Source organism: Mobula hypostoma, chromosome 3, assembly GCF_963921235.1.
Source record: "Mobula hypostoma chromosome 3, sMobHyp1.1, whole genome shotgun sequence".
Classification (NCBI taxonomy): Eukaryota; Metazoa; Chordata; class Chondrichthyes; order Myliobatiformes; family Myliobatidae; genus Mobula; species Mobula hypostoma.
Genome location: NC_086099.1, coordinates 207,739,759 through 207,762,207, shown reverse-complemented (window position 1 = coordinate 207,762,207; position 22,449 = coordinate 207,739,759). Strand labels below are relative to the sequence as shown.

The window sequence follows — 22,449 nt, the reverse complement described above, 5'->3', positions numbered from 1 at the left end:
ATGATAGGGATTAGTCTCTGATTTTTAATCAACAATCTATTTGTTAATCATCACTGTGAATTTCATGCCTCCAATAAAGGATGTGGTCATTCCAAAATCCTGCAGCTATTGCCTTTTCAACTGACAAAGGATAGGCATGGGAGATACTATTGATGTTTGGGAATAGTTGTTATCCCCATGGTGGGCATTGCTGCGTTTCTCATGCTAAATTGCAGCCACATTGTGCTGTTGGTGGAAGTGATTAGTGCTTCAGATGATTGGTAGAATGAGGCTTATGCAGGCATCCTGAGTAATGTTGTTATTGTACTCATCCAGGCAAGTGGAGAAAATTCCACCACACTCCTGTTACATACCCTGGTGAAAGATTAAAAGTCTGGGGTGTATTTGCAGTAGCACCATTATCATCTTTTTTTGCCACCTTGGATGTGAAACTAATTTGCTTCCACTCCAGTGTTTGGCTTCACCTCAGAAACCAATGTGGAATATGTAGAATCTGCTGCAGGCAAGAATGATTGGAGGTAGTGTGGTCAGTCTGAGCTTCTGAAGGTGTTCTCTGTTACCAAAGAGATTTGGAGTTCTCTATGCCTGATACTCCTTTAGTACTTTAATCAGTCACGTGTTCAGGATTCCAATGAGTCGTATAAGACGTTACATTTTTCAAGGAGACCCTGAGAACATCCTTGAAATGTTTCCTCTATTCTTTTGACAATTCCTTTCTGTGATTTACTGCATGATACCTAGTGTCTGGCCTGCTGTTGTAGCCATGGTATTGGTGTGGCTGGACCAACTAAGTCTTGGATCATTGGTGTATCTTAATGGGTTAGTTGTGGGGATTTATCAATGATACATCACTACATCATAGTACAGGGGCTTTGGTACACAATGTTGTGCTGACCTTTTAACATACTCTGAGATCAAGCTAACCCTCCCTTCCTACACAGCCCTCCATTTTTCTATCATCCATGTCTGAGTTTCTTAAAAGTCCCTAACGAATCTGCCTCTACCACCACCCCTGACAGGACATTCCACGCACACACCATTCTCTGTGTAAGGAACCTACCTTTGACATTTGCTCTGTATTTTCCTCCAGTCATCGTATAAAATTATGCCTCCTTGTATTAGCCAGTACTGCCCTGGTGGGAAAGTCTCTGCTTATCTACTCAATCTATGCCTCTTATCGTCTTGTACACCTCTATCTAGTCACCTCTCATTTTTCTTCGCTCTAGAGAGATAAGAGCTAGCTCCCTCAGTCTATCCTCAGGTAATGCAGATAAACATTAATGGAAAGTGGTTAGACCCTTGTTGCTGATTGTTGCCTTTGTGTCTGTTGCCCACATCATTGTGTTGAATTTTATGCAGTAACTCCTTCCTTAATCTTGTCTGAATTAAGTCTATTATTGTGCCGTCATCAATGAATGCCCCTATGTATTACCTTGCATTCCAAACAGGCATTGCATTGATTAGTTGATCCTGGCTTGTTCAGTTTCATAAACTTATTTTTAATGTTTCATGGCATATGGTTATTGATCTTTTCCAGCTGCATTTCTGTATTTCTAGAAAGTGAGAGATGGTCCAAAAATTGCTCAGTAAAATTGTAGATCTGCAATCTATTGCATTTTGCAATTTATTTTCCTCCTAATCTTAATACTATAGAAAATTACAATAAATATGAGGACCTCCACTGGCTGGGGATGACCATGGTTATTGTGTCATAACTGCCTACATGATACACAAGTCAGTACGCAAGCTAGGACGTGGAGGGCAAGCTGGTCCCAAAGTATCAGGCTCCCCCTCTCCATGCAGCTGATGAACCAAAGGAATGGCAGAGACTGATACAGTTTGGCACCGGTGGTGTCGCAGGAGTTGCCAGTCAGTGTTGAACTCAGTGTAGGACTGTCTTAGGGACTTCAGTTCTCCATTTCCTCCTCAGGATTTATTCCCAAAACATTTGCCATGGGTGGATATAGCTGCAAGGCAGTGGAGGTTTGGGATCAGAGTTTCCCTTCTAGATTAGCTGCCAATCATGGCGGAGGAGCGGCTGGTTTTAAGGCACCAGTAATCTGCCTTTGTCCCTTCTCCTGTCAGTAGAAACAGCTCTGCCAGGTTTAGTAACTAAGCCACATGTGAAGGCCAGGGCTGGACTTGATTGTCAGAAGCAATTTGCGATGCATGTCATTGGGAGCATTTAATAGGTAGTGGGAGCCCCAGCCTCACTACCCCACCCACCCCAGTTTTAACAACCTTAAGGAACGATGAGCAATCACAGAAAATTGACTTCACACAAGGGCATTTGGCATCTTATGCCCATGCTGATTGGAAAAAGTGTGATCTGACCTAATCCAATCCTAAACTCTAGCCTTATATTCTGTTTCTCTGTCTTACTTTAACTTGTTCATGAGACGTGGATTTCACTGGCACATTGCAATTTTGTTTTACCATCTCTCCATCTGTTGAAGCAAGAGATAATCACACGGGTGAGTCCAGTGTGTAGGAACTTCTCAGGAAAGATGATGAGTGTGTGGGACTTCTTTTTATTGTAGAGTTATGTTGAGGCAAAATCAGTGAGTGTATTTTAAAAAAAAAAGATAACTTTTTCAAAAGATGGTATTGAAAACTATCACAAGAGGAAATGAGGCTTTAGGCTGATCAGCCATGGTCAGTTTGAATGGTAGGGTAATTGATTTAGTACCGTCGCATGTACCGAGATACAGTGACAGGCTTTACAAAATGGAAGGATAGTTACAGAGAAACTGCAGTAGGCAGACAGGACAACGGCTGTGATGAGGTAGATTGAAAGATCAAGAGTTCATCTTTGGTATGAAGTTCGTTCAAGAATCTGATAACAATGGGACGGAAGCCATCCTTGAGCCTGGTGTTCTTAAGCTTTTGTATTTTCTGCTCATCGGGATTGTGGGGAGGAAGTGGTGGAAGTAGAATGATCGAGATAGCAGGGGCTATGTTGGCAGCTTTTCTTTTTTTTAATATAATTTTTATTAAATTTTCAAAAAGAATACATGAAAAGATAAAATCTACCCCCCTTAACCCTCCCCCCCCCCCATATATAGTCCTACCTAAAAAGAAAGAAAGAGAGAAAAAAAAGAGAGCCGCCTGGGTATTGGAAGGTTTCCACATGCTCCATGGGATTCAAAATAAATTTGGTATAATTATTCGTTACTTTCCCCAAGTAACCAAAATCTTTATCGGAGCACTTAAATATGCCATCCCATCTTTTGTAAATAAGGGCGCCAAATATTCAAAAATGTTTCATATTTATCTCTTAAATTATAAGTAATTTTTTCAAGTGGAATAGGACTAGCCATTTCATTATTCCAACGATCCATAATTTCCAAGTAACTGCTATAGTCTTCTTAGCTACTGCCAATGCAATTTTTATAAATTCTTTCTGATATTTATTCAATTTAAGTTTCGGTTTTATCCCTTCAATATCACCTAATAGAAATAATACAGGGTTATGTGGAAGTTGAATTCCAGTAATTTGTTCCAATTTTTATAACAGCCTTGGTTGATCTATCTAAGACTGGGTCTAAGCAAAAATTAAAGTCTCCTCCAATTAATATTTTTTCATGTGCATCCGCCAAATTCAAAAAAGCTTCTTGTATGAATTTTACATCATTTTCGTTTGGTGCATAAATATTCATAAAAGTCCATAGTTCGGAGAAAAGTTGACAATGTATGATCACATATCTCCCCGCAGAATCAGTTATTACATTTTGTATTCTAATTGGTAACGTTTTATTGATCAAAATTGCTACTCCCTTCGCTTTTGAATTAAATGAAGCCACAACAACACTACCCACCCAATCTCTCTTTAGTTTCTGATGTTCTGTTTCTGTTAGGTGCGTTTCCTGTAAAAAAGCTAAATCTATCTTCATTTTTTTAACATATATGTTAAGATTCTTTTTCTTTTCACTGGTCCATTAAGCCCATTAACATTAAAACTCAAAAAATTCAATAAATTAGTCATTATTCTTAACAAAGTTACTCCAATCTAAAACATTACTTATCTTCTCAACTCTCATAGTTCCTTGGGGAATCTCTTTAAACTTCACCATGTTGCTATGTGTTCCCCCCCCCCCAACCTTCCAGGCAAAAAGAAAAAAAGATAGAAAAAACAAAATACCCTCCCACTAATGTTGTGAATGAAAGGATACACAACACTACCCCCCTCCATTTTACGGGTCACGGCAAAAGCCACGCTTGCACCCGTGATTAACGTAGCAATCGATCAGTGCTTCTTCCAGCTCCCCCGCAACAAAAAAAGATATATATATATATATATATATATATATAAACAAAATTAGTATTACTATCCCCAACTAATTTCCTCCAGTATTAACCTTTCTTACCCCCCCTCATATAATTAATAATATATTTATACATTCATCCAGCTTCAAAAATCCAACAAGTCCATTCTTTAACCCAATCTTCATCTTCAATCTATCTCGCTCTCCTGAGTTTGTTCTTGTATCTGGTGAATATTCAGAGAATCTCGCACAAACTGCTCTGCTTTCTGGTAGTCATCAAAAAATCTTTTTTCTGCACCAGGCAAAAAAATCTTCAAAGTTGCAGGATAACGCAGTATAAATTGATAACCATGATCCCATAGGGTTTTTTTCACTGGATTAAACTTCTTCCTTTTCTTCAAAAGTTCATAACTTATATCAGGGTAGAAAAAAACTTTGTTTCCTTTAATTATCAATGGCCCTTTTCTATCTTTGGCAGCTCGAGCAGCTGCCTGTAGAATCCTTTCCTTGTCTTGAAATCTTAAGAATTTTATTAAAATCGATCGTGAATATTGGTCATCTTTTGGTTTTGGTCTTAAAGCTCTATGTGCCCGCTCAATTTCAATTGGTCGAGCCTCCTCTCCCATTTGCAAAACATCCGGGATCCATCTTTGAAAAAATTCTATTGGCTTTTCTCCCTCCATACCTTCTGTAAGACCAACAATTTTAATATTATTACGTCTACTGAAATTTTCCAACATGTCCACTTTCTCCAAGAGTCGGTTTCTTTCCAAGTTCCAGACAAGCAAATCATTTTCTGTTTTTTCCGCTCTATCATTCATAAGCCCCATTTCTCTTTCCATCTTCTGAAGCTTCTTTTCCATTTTGTCCTGTCTTTCCATAACTTTATTATAGCACCTCTTTGTATCTCTAAGCTCTTCTCTTACTTTTCTTAATTCAGCCGTTGATTGCAATATAGCCTGTCTTATGTCTCTATCATCTCCTTTACTTCCACTCGCTTCCAATTCTTCCTCCTCTTCTTCATCTGTGTTCTCTGCAGAATCCAGTTCTGACTCTGAGTCATTTTCAATTGCAGTGGGTGTCGGTTCTTGTAGTTTGCGTTGTGTCGATTTGCACATGCGCTCTTCTTTGCGCATGCACATTTCCGCTGTCTTCTTCGGAGAAACCTCTGCCACCGCCATTGCTCCCTGTTCTACCGAAGGAGATCCAACCTGAGTCCGAGGCTCCATCGTTGCAGTAGGCCCTTTTTTCTTCCCGTCTCGCGGCTGCTTCGCAACAGCAGACTTCTTTTGTTGTGGTTTAGGAGTCATATCGTAAAGTAGTCTTACAAAGTTTATAAATAGTTTTCAGAAAATATTTACCAACTTTGTTTTATTTAAATGGTACTTTACTGATTTGTTGCGGGAGAGCCGGATTTACACGTCTCAATCCCACGTCATCACGTGACGCCCCCCTTGGCAGCTTTTCTGAAGCTGAGGAAGTGCAGTCAGTTAATGGAGTTTGTATGAAGGAGGCAATGGAAGGAAGAATGGCAACGCACACAAAATGCCGAGGAACTCAGCAGGCCAGGCAACATCTACAGAAAAGAGTACTGTCGATGTCTTGGGTCGAGACCCTTCAGCAGGACTGGAGAAAAAAAGGCTGAGGAATAGATTTAAAAGATGGGGGGAGGGGAGAGAGAAACACAAGCTGATAGGTGAAACCTGCAGGGGGAGGGATGAAGTAAAGAGCTGAGAAGTTGATTGGTGAAAGAGATACAGGGCTGGAGAAGGTCATGGAAGAAAGGAAAGGGAGGAGGAGCAGCAGAGGGAGGCGATGGGTAGGAAAGGAGATAAGGTGAGAGAGGGAAAAGGGGATGGGGAATGGTGAAGGAGAGGGGGACGGAGGCATTGCAGAAGTTGAAGAAATCGATGTTCATGCCATCAGGTTGGAGGCTACCCAGACGGAATATAAGATGTTGTTACTCCAACTTAAGTGTGGCCTCATCATGACAGTGGAGGAGGCCATGGATAGACATTTGGGAATGGGAAGTGGAATTAAAATAGCTGACCACTGGGAGATCCGGCTTTTTCAGGCGGACGGAGTATAGGTGTTTGGCAGAGCAATCTCCCAATCTATGTTGGGTCTCACCAATATACAGGAGGCCGCACTGGACACAGTATATGACCCCAACAGACTCACAGGTGGGAATCCTCCTCCCAGCCTGTTACTTGTAAAAAAAATCTCTCAATTCCTCCATCTCCACTGCATCTGCTCTCAAGATGAGGCTTTTCATTCCAGAACGAAGGAGATGTCCTCCTCCTTCAAAGAAAGGGGCTTCCCTTCCTTCACCATCAACGCTGCCCTCCAACGCATCTCTTCCATTTCATACACGTCTGCTCTCAACCCATTCTTCCACCACCCTACCAGGGATAGGGTTCCTGTTGTCCTCACCTACCACCCCACCAGCCTCCACGTCCAGTACATAATTCTCCGCAACTTCTGCCATCTCCAACGGGATCCCACCACCAAGCACACCTCACCCTTCCCCCACCTCCACACTTTCTGCTTACCGCAGGGATTGCTCCCTCTGTGACTCCCTCGTCTATTCATCCCTCCCGACTGATCTCCCTCCTGGCACTTATCCTTGTAAGTGGAACAAGTGCTGCACCTGCCCCTACACTTCCTCCCTCACCACCATTCAAGGCCCCAAACAGTCCTTCCAGGTGATGCAGCGCTTTACCTGTGAGTCTGTTGGGGTCATATACTGTGTCCGATGCTCCCGGTGTGGCCTCCTGTATATCGATGCGACCTGATGTACAAACGTAGATTGGGAGACTACTTTGCCAAGCATCTATGCTCCATCCGCCAGAAAAAGCGGGATCTCCCAGAGGCCACCCATTTTAATTCCACTTCCCATTCCCATTCCGATATGTCTATCCATAGCGTCCCCCACTGTCATGATAAGGCCACACTTAGGTTGGAGGAATAACACCTTTTCCCTCTTTCACCTTATCTCCTTGCCCGCCTATCGCCTCCCTCTGGTGCTCCTCCCCCCTTTCCTTTCTTCCATGGCCTTCTGTTCTCTTCTCTCAGACTTCCCCTTCTCCAGCCCTGTATCTCTTTCACCAATCAACTTCCCAGCTCTTTAATTCATCCCTCCCCCTTCAGATTTCACTTATCACCTTATGTTTCTCTCTCCCTTCTGCCACCTTTTAAATCTACTCCGCAGAGTTTTTTTCTCAGTCCTTCTGAAGGGTCTCGGCCTGAAAAATTGACTGTACTCTTTTCCGTAGATACTGTGTTTGTGGAAGGAAAAGTGGCTTAATTTTGATGTAATTTTCGTATGTGTAGTCTTGTATATGCCAAACTAAGGAAGGCTGGCATAATTTTCTTCTTGCATGACACAAATAAGTAAGATGGGATTTCATAACAATCTAGGAATCCCATGGATGCATGTTTGAGCCAAAGGCATCTGACTTGATAACTGTGTTTTCAAAATTAATTACTTGAATTTAAATATATTTACCAATAAAATTCAAACCCATCTCTGGAATGAGTGGGTTCAGTTGATTACTTTTCCTTTTGCGTGGCAATGTAGTGTAATGGTTAGCATAACACTATTATAGTAACAGCTGTAAGATTGGGGTTCAATTTCCACCACTGTCTATAAGCAGTTTGTATGTCCTCCATAATGACCGTGTGGGTTTCCTCTGGGTGCTCTGGTTTCCTCCCACATTCTGAAGTTGGACATGCTTTGTGGGCTCCAGAAGTGTGACGACACTGCGGGCAGCTCGGCACGATGCTTGCTGATTTTATTTGATGCAAGTTATGCAATTCACTGTATGTTTCAATGTGCATGTGACAAATTCAGGTAATCTTTATAGAAATTTAACCACTGTACTATTGAACCTTTTTGATTTATACTACTGTTGTTTATTTGTGTAGGGCTGTTGGTTATTCAGATACCACATTATTATATTCAATCATTTTGAATCATAAAATGATTGAATATAATAATGTGGTATCTGAAGAACCATTCTTTATTAATGGCTGTGCCTTTGGTGAGTTTCCTTCTTTGGTATTGTAATATAGCAGTCTACAGCATCAGGTAGCTCATTATCAATTTGTTGTCCATCTAAATGTTTAACTTGAATCAATGTGCTTCTGAGCTCTGGTACTGTTACAGATCATCAAGTTCTTTTTTTCTTTCTTTTTAAATCTTTTTATTGAGTAAGTATACAAAAAAGGTAAGCCACATAAACATTAATACAATGTTAAAGTATAATAAAATTCCAAAAGATAACAATACCAAAAAGAAAATACTACAAACAATGTAATTTAAGCATAAGAAACCAAGATAACATAATAGTATACTAGATTTTATATATATCAATGGAAAAAAAGAAAAAAAAACCCCCAAAAAAAAACCCACCGTGCAACTAACTAAAAGCAAAGCAAAGCAATGGGCTAACTTGAAACCAAACAGAGTTAAACTTAAAATCACGTCCTCAATCCCGACCTCCATTAAAACAGTGAAAAAAAAACAAGAAGGGTAAATATTACATTAAATGAAAATATCGAATAAAAGGTCCCCAAATCTGTTCAAATTTAAATGAAGAATCATAAAGGTTACTTCTAATTTTCTCCAGATTCAAACATAAAATCGTCTGAGAAAACCAAAAAAGGTAGTTGGAGCATTAAGCTCTTTCCAATGTTGTAAAATACATCTTTTCGCCATTAAAGTAAGAAATGCAATCATTCTACGGGCTGAAGGGGAAAGATTACTAGAAATTTTAGGTAGTCCAAAGATAGCAGTAATAGGGTGAGGAGAGATATCTATATTTAATACCTTAGAAATAATATTGAAAATATCTCTCCAAAAAGTTTCCAAAGTAGGGCAAGACCAAAACATATGAGTTAAAGAGGCTATCTGCCCCGAACATCTATCACAGAAAGGATTAATATGCGAGTAAAAACGCGCTAACTTATCTTTGGACATATGTGCTCTATGCACCACTTTAAATTGAATTAGGGAATGTTTAGCACAAATAGAGGAAGTATTAACTAATTGTAAAATCTGCCCCCAATCATCCACAGAAATGGTAAGCCCCCATTCCTGTTCCCAATCTACCCTAATCTTATCAAATGGAGCTTTCCTGAGTTTCATAATAATATTATAAATCATAGCCGATGCACCTTTCTGACATGGATTAAGGTTAATTATCGAATCTAAAATATATATAGGAGGAAGCATTGGAAAGGAAGGAAGTATAGTACTTAGAAAATTTCTAACTTGTAAATATCTAAAAAAATGTATTCTTGATAGGTTATATTTATTAGATAATTGTTCAAAAGACATAAGAGAACCATCTAAAAATAAATCCAAAAACCGTAAAATACCCTTAGTCTTCCAAGTTTGAAAAGCGCGATCCGTAAAAGAGGGAGGAAAAAATATGTTACCTAAAATAGGAATCGCTAACCCGAATTGATTAAGATCAAAAAATTTTCTGAATTGAAACCAAATACGCAAAGCATATTTAACGATCGGGTTAGAGACCTGCTTAAGGCGTTTCGAATCAAAAGGAAGAGATGAACCTAAAATAGAACCAAGTGTATAACCCTGAACAGATTGTAATTCCAATGCTACCCATTTAGGAATAGATAGTATATCCCGGTCAAGTAACCAAAATTTCATATGTCGAATATTAATAGCCCAATAATAAAATCTAAAGTTAGGTAATGCTAAACCTCCATCTCTCTTAGCTTTCTGTAAATGTATTTTACCCAGTCTCGGATTCTTATTCTGCCAAATAAATGAAGAAATTTTAGAGTCGACTTTATCAAAAAAAGATTTAGGAACGAAAATTGGTAATGCCTGAAACACATATAAAAATTTTGGCAAAAAAAACATCTTAACTGCATTAATACGACCAATCAAAGTTAAATATAAAGGAAACCATTTAGATGAAAGTTGAGTAATATGGTCTATTAATGGTAAAAAGTTAGTCTTAAATAAATCTTTATGTTTACAAGTAATTTTAATCCCAAGATATGAAAGGTAATTATTAATCAATTTAAATGGAAATTTATAATATAAGGGAAGATGTTTATTAATCGGAAAAAGTTCACTCTTACTAAAATTTAATTTATAACCTGAGAAAAGACCAAATTGTGCTAATAACTCTAAAACAGCAGGAATAGATCTCTCAGGATTAGAAATATATAAAAGTAAATCATCAGCATAGAGTGATAATTTATGGGACTTTAATCCCCGAGTTATCCCAGTAATATTTGAAGATTCTCGAATAGCAATTGCAAGAGGTTCTAATGCAATATCAAATAATAGGGGACTAAGAGGACAGCCTTGTCGAGTACCACGAAAGAGAGGAAAAAAAGGTGAGTTTAAAGAGTTAGTACGAACCGAGGCTACAGGGGAGTGATATAACAGCTTAATCCAGGATATAAATTTCAGGCTAAAATTAAACATTTCAAGCACCTTAAATAAATAAGGCCATTCTACTCTATCAAAAGCTTTCTCGGCATCTAAAGAAATAACACACTCAGGAACGTTTTGTGAGGGAGTATAAACGATATTTAACAATGTACGAATATTATAAAAAGAGTAACGACCTTTAATAAAACCCGTTTGGTCTTCCGAAATAATAGAAGGAAGTACTTTTTCTAGTCTATTTGCTAATAACTTAGAAAAAACTTTAGAATCAACATTTAATAAAGATATTGGTCTATAAGATGCACATTGAGCAGGGTCTTTATCCTTCTTTAGTATTAAAGAAATTGATGCTCTATTAAAAGATTCCGGAAGTTTACCAAGTTTCAAAGAAGCCTCAAAAACCTTATAGAGCCAAGGAATCAATAAAGAAGCAAAACATTTATAAAATTCAACGGTAAACCCATCAGGGCCAGGAGCTTTCCCCAGATTCATAGAAAAAATAACATTCTTAATCTCATCCATTGTAATGGAAGTATCTAATAAAGAAGACATATCCTGTGAAATCTGAGGGAAGTCTAACTTATCTAAAAAATCATTCATATATTTAGAATCTCGAGGAGACTCTGATTGATATAAAGAAGAATAAAAATCACAAAAGGTTTGATTAATCCCCACATGATCCAATATCAATCGATCATTTTGGTTATAAATCTGATTGATTTGAGATTTAACATAATTAGATTTCAATTGATTAGCCAGCAGCTTGCCAATTTTATCACTGTGAACATAAAAATCACTTCTTGTTTTCTTTAATTGGTTTACAATCGAGGACGAGAGTAGTAAACTGTGTTCCATTTGAAGTTCAGTTCTTTGTTTGTATAGCTCCTCAGAAGGAGCCATAACATATTTCTTATCAATTTCTTTAATCTTGTCCACAGTTGCCATCTCCTCCTGCTTCTGTTTCTTCCTCAAAGCAGCGGAATACGAAATAATCTGACCCCGAATATAGGCTTTAAAAGTGTCCCAAAGAGTGTTAACCGAAATATCTTCTGTATGGTTAATTATAAAAAAAGCTCAATCTGTTCATTCATAAAATTAACAAAGTCCGAGTCCTGAAGCAACAGCGAATTAAAACGCCATTGTCTATTGTTTGGTATATTGGCCATAATTTTAATAGAAAGCTTAAGTGGAGCATGATCCGAAATGGTTATAGAATCATAATCACATTTAATCACTGAAGGAATGAGACGAGAATCAATAAAAAAATAATCAATTCTTGAATAGGAATGATGAACATGTGAAAAAAAGGAAAAATCTTTTTCCTGAGGATGCAGAAAACGCCAAATATCCGTCGACCCAGAATCAGAAAGGAAAGAATTAATCAAATTTGCAGATTTATTAGGTAAAGTCCGTAAAGGAGCCGAACGGTCCAAAGCTGGAGATAAACAGGTATTAAGATCTCCGCCCCAAATCAATGAAAACTCGTTCAAATTCGGAAACTGATCAAACAATGATTTATAAAATTCCGGACAATCCATATTAGGAGCATAAACATTAACCAAAACTACTTTTTTATTAAATAGTAAACCACTAACCAATAAAAATCTACCATTCGGATCAGAGATAATATCCTGTTGTATAAAAGTAACTGAAGAATCTATAAAAATAGAGACGCCTCGAATCTTAGCATTGGAGTTCGAATGAAATTTTTGCCCCTTCCAGAATTTGAAAAAACGTAGTCTGTCCCCCCTCCGTACATGGGTCTCTTGTAAAAATAAAATTTGTGCTTTAAGTCTCCGGAACACTTTAAAAACTTTTTTTCTTTTAATAGGATGATTAAGACCATTAGTATTCCAGGAGACAAAATTAATAATAGACTCCATAAATCCTAAAGTCAACCCACGACAAGGAGGATTGACAATAGGCGCGACCCACAAACCCGGAGAGGAAACAGAACATACAAAAGATACCGGGGAAAAGGACGCAACCAGTACTTCAATAATGTATATAGCCCAAAGAAAAACAAACTAAAACGTGAAGCCCCTCCCGCCACCCCCCAGCCCAAGACCCCAAGGCAAAATCTAAAGCAGACCCGCCAGAAAGAAGCAAGCGCTAAAACTACCCCCATGACTTCCGGTATACGCTCCCTAAAAAAAAGGTATAAATATGAAAAGGATCAGCTAATTGTAAAACAGTAAAAAAATAAGTAAAAAAAAAGTTAGCTCAATTAGAATACACACAGAACAGAACAAAAGCCGGAAAATATATATTAAAAAAAAACCACAATAAACCTCAAACTCATGAATAGACACAGCAACAAAAAAAAATAGGATTATTAACATAAAGTGATTATAAAAAGCAAAACAGAATAAAATTTAAACAAAAACTACAAAATTTAAGGCCGCACAGGAAATACGTAAAATGACAAAAGGGAAGTAACCACCCAGAATCCCCTGGGAAAAGAAAGAAATGACGCAGTTAAAAAGAAAGTTTAGTAGCCATATTAAGAAATCGAAAGTAAACTTTTCTGCCCAAATAGGGCACAGAAAAGTTAAAACCAACCAATTCACAGCCTCCGATCGACGGAGAAAATTAAAAAGAAAGCAATTAAGATGTTGGAGATGAAAGTTGATCCAGATAACTCTGGGCATCCGATGGAGAATCAAAAAAACGAAGGGCTCCATCTGACATGCGAATCCTTAGACGTGCAGGGTACAGCAGCGCTGGTCTTAAATCCATCTTATAGAATTCCGACATCATGGATCTGTAACGAACCCGTTGGTCCCAGATTGGTTTACTGAAATCTTCCACGAATCGGAACTTAAGATCCGAAAAATCAATGAAACCTTTAGATCGAGCGAATCGAAACAGTCTCTCCTTGTCTTGAAAGTAATGAAAACGTAAGATAACATGCCTAGGTCTATCTGACCTAGACGAGTATGATGGGATTCTGTGAACACGATCCAGTAACGGTGGTTGGTCAGGAAATACAGTAGGGAATGCATCTTTTAAAAGTTGGGAGAAATATTTCATGGGGTTGTTACCTTCGGCGGCTTCCCTCACGCCAATCATTCGTAAATTCTGCCGTCGCATTCTAGATTCCAAGTCAGAGTTTTTAAAAGTCAAAAAGTCAAGTTTCTTCTTCATTACATTAATTGTTTCTTCGATTTTCCCCATCTTAAGCTCACTTTGTTGCGCGAATTTTTGAAGATCAGATATAGCCGACTGATGTTCCGCAATACATGTTTGCATCTTATCAATTAAATCGGCAATTTTCTGGAAATTAGTTGAGATTTCCGTATGAATCAGGTCTTTAACAGGGCCTGCAATTTCCGTACGAATCATCTCCCTAACAGAGGTTGAAATTTCCCTCTGAATTAACTCCGCTATCGCTTTCAAAGTCACCGGTGATTCAGTCGGAGGGAGATCCGTAGCTTTCGGTTTAACCGGAGGTTTACCATCCTTGCCGTCTTTCTCGTTCTTAGACATAGCAGATCTAAGTTCCATCCAGTTGTCGGAGAATTCAGTTTAATTCAAAGTATTGTAAGAGTTGATGCCTTAATGGTTAATTAAAGTATAGCTGACCATAGAGAAAAAAAACTCAGAGGTAATGGAGCGAGTCAAGAACGCGACTTCACTCCATGAGCGCTACCGGAAGTCTCCATCATCAAGTTCTTATCTAGGTTTAAATCTGGTGGTTTTCTGTCATCTCCATCCTTTAAAGCAGCGAGTTCCAGATCACAACAATTGAGTGGGAACGTTTCTAATACTCTCCATTCTATAAATTCTATGTCACCCGATTATTGACAAATGCTGCCAGAACAAATGGCTTCTTAACAGAGGCTTCTCATGAGCCTCCACATCCCCACGTCATTCACTGCAACTTGTGCCGTCGTCAACAGGAAATACATCTCCGCCTCTCCCCAGTGCTCTGCTTTTGCAGCAATTGCTTCCTTGTGATTTCCTTGTCCATTTGTCCTTCCCTACTAATTTCGCTCTTGACATTTATCCCTGCAAGAAGTGTTACACCTGTCCATTTACCTCTAGTCAGGGCCCCAAACAGTCCTTCCAAGTAAGGCAACACTTCACCTGCAAATCTGTTGGGGTTGTTTGCTATATCCAGTGCTCTTGATGTGACCTTCTCTACATTGGTGATACTGCTTTGTTGAACGCCTTTCCTCCACCTGCAAAAAGCAAGATTTCCCAGTGGCCAACTATTTTAGTTCCAGTCCTCATTCCCATTCCTACGTGCCAGTCCATGACCTCCTCTACTGCAAGGATGAGGTCATTCTCAGGTTGGAGGAGCACCACTTCATACTCCATTTGGGTAACCTTCAACCTGATGGTATGAATTTCGATTTCTCCAATTTCTGATGTTAAGAAACTGTGATTTTCCCCTCCCCCCTTTCCTCTAAGTTTCTCATTCTGGCCCCCCTCTTACCTCCTCTCCTCACCTGCATATCACCTGCCCCGGTGCCCCTCCTTCTCCCCTTTCTCCCATGATACCTTCTCCTTTCCTATCAGATTCCTTCTTCTTCAGCCCCTTTACCTTTTCCACCTATCACCTCCCAGCTTCTTACTTCATCCCTCCCCCCACCCATCTCATTTCACTTATCACCTTCTAGCTCGTGCTCATTCCCCTTCCTCCACATTATTTTTGGCTTCTTCCCTCTTCCTTTGAAGGGTCTCATCTGGAAATGTTGACTATTTATACATTTCCATAGGTGTTTCCTGCCCTGCTGAGTTCCTCCAGCATTTTGTGTGTGTTGCCTTGATTTTCAGCATCTGCAGAATCTCTTCTGTTTATGCTGGCTTCTTAATATTCATGTTGTTTATTCCTGTTTCATTCTCATGGCTCCCAGAGCATTCTCATCAGCCCTATTTGCACACTTATTTCCCTGTAGTCAATTGTCTATCAACTCCACTCTGATTTCCTTAGTACCCTATCCTAGCTGGGATAATTTTTCAGTAACTAAATACTCTCCAGTCAGCACATCACTGTGATACAGGAGAAAACTGGAGCATACGTAGGAAACCTGAGAAACAGATTCAATACCTGACATCGGGATTGAACCTGTATCTTAGAGTCAGCCCTGCCTTGATAGTTTTTCAGCATCCACCCTGTTTTCTTTGGCTGGAGGGTGTAAAATAAGAAACACTGATTGAGGATAGAGGGTTGGACTTGTGTAGTTATAAAGTTGTATTGCACAGTTGTGGCTTACGCGTCCAATGCATCCTTTTTGTCTGTCTTCACTCATCCCTTTTGCTTGCATTAGGTCACATCTTTCTATGCCTTGCCTACTCAAATGCATTTTGAAATGTTTCTTAAATATGCCCCGGAAACTGCACTTCCAATATCAACCAAACTCTGCTGGGGGAAAAGAATTACTCCATAGGATCATGAGATGGAAGTATCAGTCAGGAAATTGAACATGAGGTAGAAGAGTGGTCGTACTTATGCCAGATTGTAGAGTTGAAATGAGGCTTGTTTTGTTTGTCCATTTATTAAATGAAAGTATCTCATGATATCCTATAACCTGCTGGCATTTCTGTAGAGCTGGGTTTTTGTACAGGATGAGGTTGCTAGCCCCATGCCTAACCCCACTCCTCTCGCAGCCGGGTGTGGGACCGTCTATGGTGGAGTTAACATATACTTCTATATGCCATTATTTATGATTTCCCTTAACTTACTTACACTCAAGTGCATTTGCTCCTCATATTTTGATAATTGTTTTACGGTAGAGTGGAGTCTCAGTGTGTAACTGAAATGAGTGACAATTGTTCTCCATCGTATATAATCTTATGCCAGTATGATCATCTGTAAGCTGTGTAAGAATAATTTGAATTTAATTGTTCTCCAGTGCTCTTATTGCACGCCACAGAAGGATGGTGTTATTTACATGGGTATTAACTTCTTAAAATCTTATTTGAAGGAAGAAAAGGCTTCATTGCTGCACCGAACCCAGGAAGAAAGAAGAAAGCGAGAGGTAAATGTGCTCTAAGTTGTTGAAAACCAAAAATTATAGCAGAAGCAGGAGTTGTGCTAAACTAATTAAATGAGTAATTAAGCACCTAGCTAAGAAGAGGATCTTTCCACTGAGGTTGGGTGGGACTACAACTAGAGGTCATGGGTTAAGGGTGAAAGGTGAAGAGTTTAAGGGGAAAATGAGGGAAACTTCACTCAGAGGGTTGAGAGTGTGGAATGAGCTACCAGCGTAATTTCAATGTTTAAGAGAAGTTTGGATAGTTACATGGATGGTGGGTAGGGGTATGAAGGGCTATGGTCCTGGTGCAGGTCTAAGAATAGTCAGTTTATATGGTTCTGCACATACTAGATGGGCCGAAGTGCCTTTTTCTGTGCTGCACATTTCTCTGACTCTAAGTTCATCCCTTCTACTTAAACCAATGTCCATTTCCCTCCATTCTCTGCACATCCTATCCAAAAATAAACTTGCCCTGCACACCTCCTTTGAACTTAACACTTCTCATCTTAAATGCATGCCTTCTGGCATTAGACATTTTGACTTTGGGAAAGCAATACCAGTTGTCAACTCTATCTGAGCATTTCATAATCTTATAAATTTCTATCAGGTCTTCATTCAATCTCTGCCGCTCTTAGCAGTAATAGTGTTATATTCTTTTACAGCATTATCTGAGAATAATTGCCAGTATGCAGTTTTTCTAAACTGGGTCACACTTTTCAGAGCTTGCTTTGTTTCAGTCTTATAATGGAAACAGAAGGAAATGCTCAGTATTAATATTTTTCAGAGAAAGTGTGGGAAGTACTTCAGATATTTTGGACTGAGTGTATAACACAATGGAAAAGTGTAATTTCAGTTTACTGGCATTTTAGGGGAAAAAGGTATTTTACTGCTGGGCAATCTGCTTTTGTGCTATCACCCTTAACACTGGATGGATAGATGCTTCCAATAAATTAACACTGAATGGCTTTAGCCTTGAGTATAATAAAATGCAGTCTTATAGCATAATTAAAGTGTTTATCCTTAATTTAATGATGTGACCCATGGCTTTGATAAAGCAATAAACAGAGATGTAGTTCTTAATATTGAAGGATATATTTCAGGTGACTAGATCTGAAACATCTTCAGTTATTGTTTGTTGAAATCAAACTTCCACTGTTTTGCCATCTGCACTGACATTTAGCAAAGCTAAATTGCATTGTCCAGGACTTTTATTAATAGGAAATAGGTGCAGCGAGCAATTAGGAGGGTAAATATTTGACCTTCATCACAAAAGGATTTAAGTACAGGCGCAAGGATATCTTGCTGTAGCTGTTAAGATCCCATCTGGAGTTTTATTTACAGTTTTGATCATCTCATGAGGAAGGATGTTTTTGTCATGGCAGGAATGCAATGAACATTAATTAGACTGCTTATAAATGATAGACTATTCATTGGAGTATTGAAGAAGAAAGCCCCATCATATTTGAACAGCACCTGACAAAGTATAGGAGAGGTGTTCCCTGTGGTTGGAAAGTCCGGAACCAGATTCCATAGCCTCAGAATATCAGTATCTCATTTAAAGCAGATAGTAGTGAACCTGTGGGATTGACTCCCATTGAAGACAATGGAAGGTAAGTACTTAAATATGTACAGAGGAAGTAGATACATTTCATGCTAAATGGATATTGGGAAAAGGTTGTGATTATCAGTCGTGATTGAGTTGAGGGGTAGTGTAGGCCTACTATTTTCTATTTCTATGTAAACATCTCTTGTCCTTTTGTAAACTCTGAGATTTGGTTAATTGTGATGGGTGCTTTTGAATGGTCACTCATGTTCAGAACATATGGGTCTTAATACAGTGAAGTTTCTGGGTATTAGATATTTATGTTTATTCCTGAAGTCCTTGGTCATTAATCTAACATGATTTCAGCCAATATGAACACAGTTTTCATGAATGTCTTTTAGCAGTGATAGTTATAGTATACTACTACTTTAGGTATTATATCTAATTTCTTTTCTTTATTCGGTACGTTTTGTCTTAAATCATAAATTTCCCAGCAAAAGACATGGCACATGAAAGCTGTCAGATGTGGAATGATAGCTGCTGCAACTTTCCTGGTTCAAGTACTTTTGCAGTTTTATAATTAGTTGCAATTTTAATACTTCCATTTAATGTTTCATTTTCACAACTGAGACTTCTCCAAGCATGAACTCGATTGGATGTGGTCAAGATTGGGATTTGAATTCTTACTGGTTGTGAGTTCTTTCTGTTATAGATGCTGTCATGGAGTGTTCTATTTAACATACATGGCCTCCAAGCATTCAGTGATTGTCAATAGTTCTCTTGCCTTTCAATGCGATATATTTTTGTCCTTTTCATGAGAATTGCTGTACTATATGAAATTAATAGAACTGCTGAGTGAAGTATGCATGTTCCATTCCAAAGCAAGTGAAAGAAGGGAAAAATTGCTCTGCTTCAGAGTTTATCAGCCTGCTATGCTCTTCATGCCTGAGCATACAGTAAGCGAATCCAGGGTACTGTTCATCAGTCATAGCGTGGTGTTTAATACCATTAATCCCTCAGCGTTAACTACCAAACTTCTAAACCTGGTGCTCTGTAACTCCCTCTATAACTGGATTCTTGATTTCATTATTGGGAGACCACAATCAGTGAGGTTTGGCAATGATCCTTCTCCTTGCTGACGATTAACACAAATGTACCTCAAGAATTCATGCTTAGCCTAATGCTGTATTTTCTACGCTCAAGACTGTGCAGCTAGGCACAGCTCAAATGCCATCGATAAGTTTGCAGATGACACCACTATTGTTAAAATCTCAGAGGACAATGAAGAGGTGTATGAGAGTGAGGTCAATTGGTTGGTTGAGTGGTCTCACAACATGGTCTTGCTGATATTCTGTGCAAGACTAACGAATTGATTCTGGACTTTAGGAAAGAGAAGTCATTAGAACACACACCAGTCCTCATTGAAGTGTCAGCAGTGAGAGCAGAGTAAGCAGCTTCAAGCTCTTGATCATGAACATCTTGAAGGGTCTACTTAGGAATTTGAGGAGATGTATGTCACCAAATACTCTTGCAAATTTCTATAGATGTATGGTAGAGAGCACTCTGACTGATTGCATTAGCCTGGTGCACAGGATTACAAGAGGATTCAAAGGGGTGGAGACTGAGCTCCATCACATGCACAGCCCTCCCACTGTTGAAGACATCTTTAAGAGGTGGTGCCTCAAGAAGGAGGCATCCATTACAAAGAAGAGCTTACGAAAGGTTCAAAAAGCTAGATAATGATAGAGAGCTAGGAGATTATAAGGCAAGCAGGAAGGAGCTCAAGAAAGAAATTAGGAGGGCCAGAAGGGGCCATGAGAAGACCTTGGCAGACAGGATTAAGGAAAACCCCAAGATATTCTACAAGTATGTTAAGACCAAGAGGATAAGACGTGGGAGAATAGGACCAATCAAGTGTGATGGTGGAAAAGTGTGTATGGAACCAGAGGAGATAGCAGAGGTACTTAATGAGTACTTTGCTTCAGCATTCACTATGGAAAAGGATCTGACGATTGTAGGGACGACTTACAGTGGACTGAAAAGCTTGAGCATGTAGATATTAAGAAAGGATCTGCAGGAGCTTTTGGAAAGCATCAAGTTAGATAAGTCACCGGGACTGGATGAGATGTACCCCAGGCTACTGTGGAAGGTGAGGGAGGAGATTGCTGAGCCACAGGCCATGATCTTTGCATCATCAATGGGGGCGGGAGTGGTTCTGGAGGATTGGAGGGCTGATGTTTTTCTATTATTCAAGAAAGGGAGTAGAGATAGCCCAGGAAATTATAGACCAGTGAGTTTTACTTCAGTGGTTGGTAAGTTGATGGAGAAGATCCTGAGGGGCAGGATTTATGAACATCTGGAGAAGCATAAATAGATTAGGAATAGTCAGCATGGCTTTGTGACAGGCAGGTCATGCCTTACCAGTCTGATTAAATATTTTGAGGATGTGACTAAACACATTGATGATGGGAGAGCAGTAGATGTAGTGTATATGGATTTCAGCAAGGCATTTGACAAGGTACCCCATGCAAGGCTTATTGAGAAAGTAAGGAGGCATGAGATCCAAGGGGAAATTGCTTTATGGATCCAGAACTGGCTTGCCCACAGAAGGCAAAGAGTGGTTGTAGATGGGTCATATTCTGCATGGGGGTCGGTCACCAGTGGTGTGCCTCAGGGATCTGTCTGGGACCCGTTCTCTTCAGGATTTTTATAAATGACCTGGATGAAGAAGTGGAGGGATGGGTTAGTAAATTTGCTGATGACACAAAGGTTGGAGATGTTGTAAATAGTGTGGAGGGCTGTCAAAGGTTACAGTGGGACATTGATAGGATGCAAAACTGGGTTGAGAAGTGGCAGATGGAGTTCAACCCAGATAAATGTGAGATGGTTCATTTTGGGAGGTCAAATATGATGACAGAATATAGTATTAATAGTAAGTCTCTTGGCAGTGTGGAGGATCAGAGGGATCTTGGGGTCTGAGTCCATAGGACACTCAAAGCTGCTACGCAGGTTGACCCTGTGGTTAAGAAAGCATACGGTGCATTGGCCTTCATCAATCGTGGGATTGAGTTTAGGAGCCAAGAGGTAATGTTACAGCTATGTAGGACCCTGGTCAGACCCCACTTGGAGTACTATGCTCAGTTTTGGTCGCCTAACTATAGGAAGGATGTGGAAACCATAGAAAGGGTGCAGAGGAGATTTACAAAGACGTTGCCTGGATTGGGGAGCATGCCTTATGAGAATAGGTTGAGCGAACTCGACCTTTTTTCCTTGGAGCGATGGAGGATGAGAGGTGACCTGATAGAGGTGTGTAAGATGATGAGAGGCATTGATCGTGTGCATAGTCAGAGGTGTTTTCCCAGGGCTGAAATGGCTAGCATGAGAAGGCACAGTTTTACAGTGCTTGGAAGTAGGTACAGAGGAGATATCAGGGGTAAGTTTTTTACGCAGAGGGTGGTGAGTGCGTGGAATGGGCTGCCGGCAACGGTGGTGGAGGTGGAAACAATTGGTCTTTTAAGAGACACCTGGACAGGTACATGGAGCTCAGAAAAATAGAGGGCTATAGGTAACCCTAGGTAATTTTCTTAGGTAAGGACATGTTTGGCACAGCTTTGTGGGCCAAAGGGCCTGTATTGTGCTGTAGGTTTTCTATGTTTCTATGACCCTTGCCTTTCAGAACATGTCCTCTTCTCGATACTGCTATTGGGGATGCGATCCAGGAGCCTGAAGACGTACACTCAACATTTTTTGAATATTCATTTCTTCTCTGCCATTAGATTTCTGAGTGGTCTATGAGCCAAAGATATTATTCCTTTTTTTTGCACTATTTAATTAATTTTAATTTTTTTTGCACCATACTGCTCCCACAGAACAACTAATTTCATATCAGTCATCGTAAACGTGATTCTTTTTCCACTCAAGCCACTATTGATGGTGCACTCAATCTTGTCTTTTTGTTTTTGCTCTCTCTCCCTTCGCCCAGTTAGACAACAGGATTTCTTGTCCTTGCCTTCCTCCCTCCCAGCCTCTACATTTAGTGGATCATCTTCATGATTTCTGCTACCACCAGAGACACCTTCATCTTCTTCCTTTTCAGTATTTTAAAATGACTGATCTTTCCATGACTTTCTGATCCATTCTTCCTTCTCCACCAGTCTCTTCCCTGTTCATGACCTTTTCCCCATGCAGTCATGGGAGATGCATGTTCTTTAACATATTCCTTTC

The 22,449-nt window shown here is 39.5% G+C and overlaps 1 protein-coding gene across 1 annotated transcript in view; it reads left to right on the top strand.

The window, feature by feature from the left end:
- Nucleotides 1-22,449, top strand: part of ube3c (ubiquitin protein ligase E3C) — a 177,560-nt gene that overhangs the window by 3,833 nt on the left and 151,278 nt on the right. Inside the window, exon 3 of the mRNA XM_063044419.1 lies at nucleotides 16,632-16,685. Within this exon, the coding sequence (XP_062900489.1) occupies nucleotides 16,632-16,685 (54 nt within the window). The remainder of the gene's footprint in view (nucleotides 1-16,631; nucleotides 16,686-22,449) is intronic.